At 36.8% G+C, this 11088-nt stretch overlaps 1 protein-coding gene across 1 annotated transcript; it reads left to right on the plus strand.

Annotated features, from left to right (window-relative positions):
* The first annotated feature begins 5101 nt into the window (after window positions 1-5101).
* On the plus strand, window positions 5102-9373 carry LOC109220082 (IRK-interacting protein-like). The gene is made up of 2 exons (XM_019384546.1): window positions 5102-5783; window positions 7680-9373. The coding sequence occupies exons 1-2, from the start codon at window positions 5502-5504 to the stop codon at window positions 9237-9239; spliced, it is 1842 nt and encodes a 613-aa protein (XP_019240091.1). The 5' UTR covers window positions 5102-5501; the 3' UTR covers window positions 9240-9373.
* Window positions 9374-11088: the final 1715 nt, after the last annotated feature.

Consider the following 11088-nt stretch of genomic DNA (forward strand, 5'->3'; position numbering starts at 1 on the left):
GCTCTCAGAAGTCTCCTCCACAGCCCATGGGGATGGTATTGAAGGAGTCGCTCCCCTCGTGGACGCCGCCACGAGCAGCGGTTGAGTGACCTCCGCAGCGCCCTCACTGGGCGAACCACAGGGTATGTATCCGTCTTCGGAATCAGTCCCCGCCAGGTAAGGTGACAACGTTCTTTTTCTTCTTCTTAGGAGCGCTCCGACCTGCCAACACGAATAAGTCAGAAAACGAGAACGTAGGGAATTCCCAAATCGTAGCCAAAGAATTACCTGACGGGCCGTACTGTTGAAGAAATGCAGCCCAGGTACGGCATTCCTCCGCATAAGGTATTATTCTTTCCACCCGTGATTTAATGTCATCGATGAACTGGGGTGGAGAAGCCTCGCTGCGAATAAAAAAAAGGGGGGAGAAAAGCAAAGAAATCACAATGGCCGTATGGTCAAAAGCGCAAGCAGTCCTGAATTCTACGAGTAGAAATACTTATGTTCTGGATTCCATCTTTCCGGGAACCCTTCGGGATTCGACACCAGGTGCTCCGTCCTGATGTAGAAATATTTACGCCAAAAGCGGCGGTTGGGCTTATCATCGGCTTTAACAACCAAGCCCCTTGTGCCACGACCTTTTAACTGCAGCATGGTACCCCTCAGGTAACCAGGGCTGAATAACTGTAAGAGGTGGTGGACCGAGACGCTGCACTCAGCCCTGGCCGCATAAGTGGTCATAATACGGCACACCTTCAAGGTGTAAGGAGTGAGCTGGGCCGGACACACATTATAAAAACGGCAAAGCTCCTCCATCAGAGGGTAGATTGGAATATCCAGGCCGGTGCACATTGGTATAGTCCGTCCCGGCCGGAACCATTTCCACGTGGTCCAGAATATGGTGCGTCTCTCGCAGATCATCTAAATGGGATTGTAATAAAACGCTGTGCTCCTAGGGAAGGTCTGGGCTTTTAGTTGGAAAATCCCTGCGGACATGCATCTCCTTCGGAAGGACGTTGTCTACGCTGAGAGGAACAAGGGCCTTCCCGCCTTTTCCCCTTCACCGCCGGAAGACAGCGGAACCCTAGACGGGGCATTATCTTTGGCCTTTTTACTACTCTGTCCACGTTTTGTCATGATTGTACTGCGTAAGAAACGAAGCACTGACGATAGGAAGTGTGGTTTCAACAGAAGTGGGAGAGTCCCTCACGAAATAACGGTTACAGGAAAGAAAGGCAAAGAAGTATATTAGAAAATGCTTTCCGAAGGCTTGAAAGTGGAATCAAATCGAACCTCTCTCCTACTTATAGGGATAAGTTGCGCAGAAATCGAAGAGTCATGATTCAAAACGTGCGCCGGAAACCAAAATGTCACATCATCCTCTGAACCGCCTCGGGGGCAAATATAATAATGATGCATACAGGCGATGACGTCATTCCAAAAAGGAAGCCGCGCGTCAGTGGCTCAACAACGTCATATATTTCACTTCATTCATATTGCCGCCCCGGGTCGAGGTCAAATTCTCCTAAGCCGAGGTTCACATTTCCGCCCATCGAAGACGCCCACCGAATGCGTTTCCAACGAGCGGAGGGACTAACTGTATAGGGTCAAATTTGACCCTCAGCATCTCTACGCCAGTGGGTACGCCCAGTGAGTGTACGCCAACTAACGTAGCGGGTACGACCCGGCCGTGGGGACAAAAGCGACATCGTTTAGGACTCAGTGTCTTCACTAGGGAGACGTTACCTGTCTTTGTAACTTTTTTATTCTTTCGAGGAGGGTCTCTTATTATATAAAGGAGACCCTCGCATTGTAAAAGGGGGCATCTGATCTAATACAACTCTCTCATTTTTCTGGCTCTCTCTCTATCTCTACTTCAAACGAACGTATCTTATTGAGTTCATACTGTCTCTTTGCAATACTAGATCTACAACAATATTATCATCTTTACATCTCTAGGAATATTATATTTGATTACGATTTACCCTTTTCCTATTTTTGATTGTTTTTTAGCTTACAAAGTATATTGTTAACTTTTGAGCCAAACACATGTAAAAATAAAAACTTCCATATGCAGAAGAGAAATTAGTAGACAGACAATGATCATTGCCTGGATTTTAATAGGTTTTCATGAACCATTATTTGGTTTAATATTCTAATGGCTAGTAAATAACTAATCTCTTTAGTGCTTAAGTGCTTTTAGGTAGCTAATATAACAACTCCACTTTGTGCCACCAAACTATGGGAAAGGTCCAAATTTACCTCTTTGATATATGAAATGTGTCAATTTTACCATACACTATATATACTTTGGGTCATTCATACATCTGATGTTAGTAAATTATCTCGTACTCCCTCTCCCTCTGTTTTAATTTAGATGAGGTAATTTGACTCGACACGTAGTTTAAGAAAATAAAAGAAGACTTTTGAAACCTGTGGTCTAAAAAACGAGTAAAAGCTTTATGAGATCATGACATTTGTGTGGTTATAAAATATTTTCATTAAGGGTAAAATGGATAAAATAAAGAGTTTAAAATTGAATTATTTCCAGTTGCAGAAATGCGTCATTCTTTTTGGAGCGGACTGATAAGGAAAATGTGTCATTTAAATTGAAACAGATGGAGTATTTGTTTTTTATGTTTCTGGAGTATCAACTTGGATCTGGTGAATTCTAAAGGTCAAATATATATTTCGAGAAAAATATTTAAATTTACCCATCTAATTTTGTCTATATATGGTTTTATTTTAAATTTCCTCTATTACACATCGAATATTTACCCTTTACGAAAAGAACTAAGACCGACGACTCAAAAGTTTACTTTAGGATTTGGATTGACAAGTCGTGTAGAAAAAATCAGGCTAAAAAGTTGCTTTATTGTCTCTCTATAAGAAAAAAAAGTTTGCTTTATTTTGAATCTAGAAGTAAAAACGATTTGCTTTATGTGGAATCTCTTGAAGTGAAAAGTGTATTTTCTTTCCATCTAGTAAAGTTGCTTTTCCATAGTGGTTCCCTTTTGTTATGTTAATTGCAAAATTGGTTTGACGGACTTCGATTAGCCTAAAAATTAGTAAAATTATCAGTTATATAGTATCTTGTGAGCATTACTTACCATGACTAACCTCGTTATTTGGTATTTCGAGTTCATAATAATACTATAAACGACCATATGGAACCTACCCGTGCTATGCACGGCTACTCGGGTCTTACCGATGCTCAAAAAGTTAACGAGTTTTTCACGTGTTTTCACACTTTTCCTCCAGTGTGACTCGAACTAAGGACCTAACGGTCGTGAGTGGAGTGCTTTACCAACTAAACAAGCCTCACTTGTCTATTAACGAATTTGAAAATAGAATTTGTGCAAGTACGGAGCGGATATAAATTTAGGTATTAAGCCAAAGTTTATACTAAAGTTCATAACATGTCATATCATATAGTAGTGAATGATATTGTAAGATTAAAAAAGGCAGTCCGGTGCACTAAGCTCCCCCTATGCGTGGGGTCCGGAGAAGAGTCGAACCATAAGGGTCTGTTGTACCCAGCCTTATAAATTTAAAAATATTGAATTCGCTTTTATCACCATTGGAGAGGCACAAATAATCCTTGTTAACGTAGTCAATTTGTAGCAAAAAAGAAGGAGATCTAAACTTTTTAGCATGTGGAGGTTGACAAAATCACAACTTTTTTGGGGCAGAGTGGTTGGTTTAAGAAAGTTAATTTCAATAAAGTATGGATATTCTATCCAAAAAAGTAGTTATGGAGATACTTCAGGACTTGTATATAAAATATTCCAAACTCCTACCTGGAATTCCATTTGGATTATTTTTAATGCATTATTGGCCCAATCAATATTAAATATATAAAATTTCTACACTCCATTTGTTAGTATTATTCCATATCTACCCTTGTCCATATTTTTATTTCAAGAACTTCAAGATACCAATAATGATTGTGATGTAAGGGTAAGTTCTCATCATTCTTAACCAGAAGTTTCAGGTTCGTGTTATGGTATGAAGTCGTTTTTGTTATAAAGCATTTTACTCTCAAACGTGGAACTTCCCAACGATTTTAGTCGGGTCTCAATGCGGATACCGAATATCAGATAACAAAGCAGGAAAAATGAATCTGAGTAAATTTTTAGTGTCTTAAAAAAGTCCCCGATAATAATTAAAATAAAATTAAGAAATGATTTTGTTGTATCTTTAAGATTCACTATGGAAAAAGAAGAAGACAAAGGAACTGGGATTTTCTGTCTCGTGACTCCAACTTAAGAAATATTCTTGGACAAGAGTACAATTTCTAATTGCCTTAATTACTTTTCGATTTATTTTATAAGTTACTTTTTCAATAATTTTTTTATGTTTTCTAACTTTCCATCATAATTTAATGGTCAACTTCAATCATTCTCCACTATTATCATCATTATAGTTTCATTAGTTTGAGAAAAAAAATGTTTCTTTAAATCTTGATTGCTTTTATTTTCTACTAGTTGCTCTCTTTAGTTTCCTTTTCTCATATTCCATAAAAATCGTTGATGAAACAAAATATTGAAAATATTTTAGAAGGATCTATATCCTAACATGAGAAAATTGAACGAGGTAATATACAATTGTATGTGGTCATAATCCCCTTAATACGATCATGTGATATATGATATCTAGAACTTAATTCTCTCGATCTAGCGCTCCCCCCGAATGGGGCCCTACGCGGCGCGAATCCGGATATAGTCGGGCTCCAATGCGAATACCGGACACCGGGTGGGAAACCAAAAAAAAAAAAGTTAAACGATAGAGCGAGGAGAGAGTGTCATGCTGATTTGACAAAAAAAATGAAAACAAATTACATATACATAATGTATCGATATATTATTCAAAAATACGTGGTTCGAGTTACAACTACCATTTGAGTAAAAAACTCCTATAATGGTTCAATTCATCCCATAAAAGAAAAGTTAGAAATCCTACCCTTTTTGGTATATTCACCTTCTTTCTCACCCATTCCTCAAAGTATTTGAAAATGACCATTTTGCCCCTCATCTTATTTTCTCCCTTTCTTAAGTCACATCCCTCTCCACTCCCTCATTGCTTCACATGCACTCATATTTCCATTAATACATTTGTGAATCAAGACAAAATTCTCACCCTCCCAGTGTCCGGTACTCATATTGGAACCCGACTAAATCCGTACTCGCGCCGGAAAATCCCACATTGGGGGTGGAGCGTTCTCTAACAAAGGCGACTTCATACCCAGAAACTCGAACCCGAAACCTCTAGTTAAGGATGAAAAAATACTTACTACTACACCACGACCCTTGTTGGTAATTCTCACATTCTTATTACCACTCCCCTCTCCTCAACCCCACAAAAAAAAAAAACCTCTGTTCTCTTCTGTCCTTCTCTTTTTTTGGTCCTCCAAAATTCTTACCACTAGATATTGTACTATATTCTATCCTCTATATTTCTCAACAAAAAAAGAATCAAGATTTCAATGTAGATAGACATAAACATTAGTACTCTCTTTACAAATGGCAACTACAAGTGCTGCTTTTTCAACACAAATATTTCAAGAAGATGAAGATGAAGTTACAAGTAAAGGAAATTACAACAACAATAATAAAAATGGAGTTAGTAGACAAGATATTCAAGCTGCCATTGCTAAAACTATTGAGCTAAGAGCTCTACATGCTGCTCTTTTACAAGGGAATAGTCCTGCTTCAGCTACTACTGTGAAATTTCCTTCTTCTGTTTCTCCTGCTTCTCATCATTCACATCATTTGTCTGCTCAAGATTATCCTATTTTCACACCAGTAAGTCCCTTTTCTTCTTTTTTTAATTATTGGGTTCTGATTATAGACAGATTTAGAATTTAAAGATTCCACCTTTAAAGTTTTTAACACTGTAACACATATTAATTTTGGAATTTTTGGTTCAAAATGTAATATTTATTGAAATTCTAGTGATCTTTTACCCAGAGAGTTAGGCCGAACCCAATAGCTTAGTTTCAAATCATATATTTTGTCTTAAAACTTTTCATTAAATATATATGAATTATTAATTTGGAATCGAGTAACTTAAAAGAATTAGTATCCCAAACCTATAAGTTTGAAATCCTGGCTCCGACTCTGCTTTTACCTATATAGTTGTGTTTCGTGTCAAAAATACTGGGTTAATTTTAAAGGTAAAATTTTGCTATATATTATAAAGGCAATGGTAAAGTATTTAAATGGCTTGCTCATTCTAGTTTTATAGTCCATAAGAATTAAGTTTTTAGTAAATTCTCATGAGTTTTTTCTTTGGTACAAAATGGGTTTCTTGCTTCGATTTATTTTTGAGGGTCTATCGGAAACAACCTCTTTGCCCTCTCCCTACACCCCCACACACCCCCACTTGTGCGAATCGTGCGAAACCCCTGGGTTGTTGTTGTTGTTGTTGTTTTATGAAAATTAGCCTCTCTTTTTTTCTGAACTTTGTCTATGAAGATTGTAATTTAAAACCAAAACTTGAGATTAAGGAACACAAAAGGAATATTAACAAAGTGATCATTTTAAATCAGATAGATCCATTTTTCTCGAAATTTCTTATCATTGTTATGGAAAAGAACTGTGCTGAGCTGCTTATGACAAAAATATCATTTTTTATAAATTAATTTATTAGGGTAATAATGAGTCTTTGAGATTTTGGGATTCTTGGTCCATTAATTAAAACTTCAGAAAAAAAATTCATGGATTTGTTCTTTGCATTTCTTTTCAAATTATTGAAGTTAGACCTATTCTTATCTGATCTATGGGATACGTGTTTGACGAAATATTAAATAAGAATACTCTTTTCATAACGTCAAGCTTACACAATCTTATTCAGATATTGCTTCTAAATGAAGGCTTAAATGTCAAAACCTGAAATAAGATAATATAATTTATAATCCCTGAATTTAATGTACATCAAGTTCTCATATATTGCAGATTACAACTTTTAACTGTAAGGTTTAAAATCCCATAATGTATAACAGTAGAGTTACTAACCTATGACTTTTAGCGACTTTACTATTATAGTGGATAAAGTTCAGTTATATTAATGTGACAAAAGTAGTTATGCGACTTTACTTGAACTTTATGTTAATGTGACAAAAGTAGTTCCTCGACTTTACTATCATAGTAGGTAAACTTTTTACTATCATAGTAGGTAAAATTTTATGCTATAGTGAATTTTTCATGGTACCGGGCCTTATTTATAGGTTATTGTCGTTGCTTTCCATCTTATTTTTGGTTCTCACGATGTTGTTTTATTTTTATGGTTTCTGTTGTTGGTACTGATATAGTGTCTCCTTTCGTCTTCTTGAGACAAGGTCTATCGGAAACCACCTCTCTACTCCCTCAGGGTAGGGGTAAGGTCTGCGTACTCACTATCCTCCCCAGACTCCAGTTGTGAAATTTTAGTGGGAGGTTGTTGTTGTACTGTTATAGTGAGTAAACTTCAGTTATTTTAGCGTGACAAAAAATAGTTTTGTGACTTACTGTTATAGTGATAAAGCTCCAAAGCAAGTAAGCCGACTTCTATTTTAACTTGTTCTAGGTGAAATATTATTCCTTGTATAGATCAAGACTAGCTGTGATTACTCAATCACATAATGTAGCTTCTTTAGAAATGGTCAAGACTTCAGTTTTGTTTCTCCATTTTTGATGATATTGATTCAACATTTTGTGCAGAGCTATGAAGATGAACCTTTACCAGGATATAAACAACTACAGTTAGATCGCAATCCAAACTATGCTGAAATTTGGGATGAATATGGTTTCGGAGGAGTAGCAAGTGGTAATAATGAAGCCATTATATCGGATTACAGAAAGGCGAATTTGTCCTTGAGGAAAGGATTTAGTAACAGTTTGATCAACTTAGAACCCCATGTTTGTCCGGCTGATGATCAGAAATCGGTCACAAGCTCGTGTACTGATCAAATCACTATGCATAAAGCTTCTCCTATTGCTCATAATTACAGCAAGACTAGGAGAAACTCGTTAGGGGACTTAAAATCGGTTTCATCTTGCAATAAGTGTAAGCCTGCAATAATTAGTACTGAGGCTGATGGATCTAGCAAGAGTGGGAAGAACTCGAATGTTGTCGTGCCAGTATCAGATTCTCATGTTTCTGTTCAATCATCGCAGCCAAAGAGTAAAGGGCTGAACTTGTCATGGCTGTTCCCTAAGCTAAAGAAGAAAAACAAGATTGAAAATTCACCAAACCGAACAGAATCCGAGGAGGTTTCTCAGGTTTTTAAGGAAATAGGGACAGTTTCTATCGAGACGTTGAAGAAAGAGCTCATGCAAGCGAATGAGAGCAAAGATGCAGCGTTGATGGAAGTCTCAGAAATGAAGTCTTCTTTAGGTGACCTAAAGCAAAAGTTAGAGTACTTAGAAACTTACTGTGAAGAGCTCAAAAAGGCATTGAGGCAAGCAATTCAAGCAAAAGAATCCCCTGTATCATCACAGCTTAGAAATCTTTCTAAAATGGGGAAATCCATTGATGGGGATGGAGAAAATCTGATCGCGGTTAGTGAAGAGGTAATGCTAGAAGGGTTTTTACAGATAGTATCAGAATCAAGATTATCAGTAAAGCAATTCTGCAAGACTCTAATTGGACAGATTGAAGAGACAGACAATTTGTTAACCGATAACTTGAACCATTTGCTTCAACCTTACAAACTATCTCTCAACTCAAAGTACTCAAAGGCAGTTCTATACCACATTGAATCCATCATAAACCAATCACTTTTCCAAGATTTCGAGAACTGTGTGTTCCAAAAGAATGGCTCACCAAAGCACTTAGACCCTCAACAAGAACGCCACGCTCAGTTCTCTTCCTTTGTCGCGTTGAGGAACCTAAGTTGGAACGAAGTTTTAAGAAAGGGGACAAAGTACTATAGTGAAGACTTCAGCAAGTTCTGTGATCAGAAGATGAGTTGCATTATCACAACACTTAATTGGACAAGGCCATGGCCTGAACAACTCCTCCAAGCATTCTTTGTTGCTGCTAAGTGCATTTGGTTGCTGCATTTGTTGGCGTTTTCGTTCAATCCTCCTCTCGGGATTCTACGAGTGGAAGAGAATAGAACCTTTGATATGCATTACATGGAAGACGTTTTCGCGGATAGGCAAAGATCACAAGGTCCTAGCAAGGTCAAGGTCAAGGTCATGGTTATGCCTGGTTTTTATGTGCATGATAGAGTACTTAGGTGTAAGGTAATATGCAGGTACAAAAATGTAGCATAGATTGATTTTCTTCCTTAGTAATCTAAGCATAGATTGATTTTCTTCCTTAGTAATCTAACTTGTAATAGTGGTTTCTTTGCTGATTATTTATTTTGAGTGAGTTCTATAAACAAGTTGCCATATTGTGATCTAAACTTCATAAATGTTACGAAACTTAGCTCAAAGTAACAATATAGAACAATAAAATAGACAACAATGTAGAGAGGAAGAGAGGAGAGAATCTTTTCTTCTATGTATTCAAGTGTATACAATGTGATGCCAAAATCCTCTATTTATAGGATTACATAGAGGCATACAAAAGAATGCCATAAACATGACATTAAACATTTGAGATCATGGAGGAAGATCATGGGAAAGTTATGGAGGTGTGGGAGTTACAACTATAATGGTGAGAAGTAGTGGGAGTTATCTACATAATGGAGAAGAGTAGTGGGAGTAACTTCTTTAGGAGTTATAGACATCCACTACAAAATAATATTTCATAACACTCCCCCTTGGATGTCTATAGATAATGTGCCTCGTTAAAACCTTACTAAGAAAAAACCCTGTGGGAAAAAATTTTAGTGAAGGAAAAAAGAGTACACATATCTTGTAATACGCATTATTTGCTGCCTCATTAAAAACCTTGTCAGAAAAACCCAGTGGGATAAAATCTTAGCTAAGGGAAAAAGAGTACAGCGCGTATTTGCCTCCCCCGGATGAAAATATCACTTTATTCTTCGGAGACGACGAATTCCAAGCTTGTATAACAACTTCTCTAATATTGAGATCCGCAATGTCTTGTGAAGAAGTTTGTCAAATTATCACTTGAACAAATTTGTTGAAGAACTTTGGTGAATGTGCTTTATTTTGTCTCCTTCGATAGTCCTTCTTTCAATTGATATAAGCAAACAACATTATCTTCAGTATTATTGGAATCTTCTCTTCAAAGTCAAGTCACACGTCTGTTGTGTGTTGAGCCCCTTGCTTTATCAGTTGCTTATCTTGGCATGACTTGAATAAGTATCAACAATTAACTGCCTTGTAATATGATAATATGGCAGTACTCTCACATGCAAATAGAATGTTTGAAGAACGAACATCAGAAAATGCCTGCATTTGCATAACCAACAAAATCTTGGCGATATTTGTTAGAATAAACAAATCTAAATCAAGTATTCCTTTTGAAATATAATACTAATTGTATTCCAATATCTCCACATTGAAATAAAACTATATCTTGCTAGCATATTGTTATACTCATGGTTCTAGCCAGATATATTAGTGCACTAATTGCACTAGACACAAAAATAAATCATGTACGCCATGATCGCTCTAATCTACATAAGGATCCGCCGAAGATTTATTTAATAAATTTCTTGGGAACCTTAATATGCTTCAGAACAATTTAAATCATTCAAGGATTTTCATTATATGCATGTCAAATGTATTGTCAGACCCCCCACAGGAGAACATGTCTCCTAATACCAGGATATTTACGAAAATTTTGTGCCACAAGTCGTCTTTATGTCTATCGACTTGATTTTTTATTTCACTTTCAGGTGTGGGGACTATCCGTCCAACTTCACATTTTTCAGGTGAAGTCAATTTCATTGCATATTTTTCATTTGGCCAATCATTTATCTGTCCAAATTCCATGACAGATTTGAGCTCAAGATCCTCGTCAATATTAATAATATTGAGCGCTACATTATATTAACAACATCGTCAACGATCATTTTACATCGGTTCCATCATCGCACAATAAAGACATAACTTATCGAGATCTCATTATTTTCAGGTACCTGAGCCTCTCCCATGAGGTCTTATAAAATGTTATGTCATGGTGCTCTTATAAAACACCTGCCTC

The sequence above is a fragment of the Nicotiana attenuata genome, unplaced genomic scaffold (assembly GCF_001879085.1).
Source record: "Nicotiana attenuata strain UT unplaced genomic scaffold, NIATTr2, whole genome shotgun sequence".
Lineage (NCBI taxonomy): Eukaryota > Viridiplantae > Streptophyta > Magnoliopsida > Solanales > Solanaceae > Nicotiana > Nicotiana attenuata.

Coding starts and splice junctions, on each gene's coding strand:
- LOC109220082 (XM_019384546.1), top strand. CDS start 5,502: ATGGCAACTACAAGTGCTGCTTTTTCAACACAAATATTTCAAGAAGAT. Junction 5,784..7,679: donor ATTATCCTATTTTCACACCA/GTAAGTCCCTTT, acceptor CATTTTGTGCAG/AGCTATGAAGATGAACCTTT.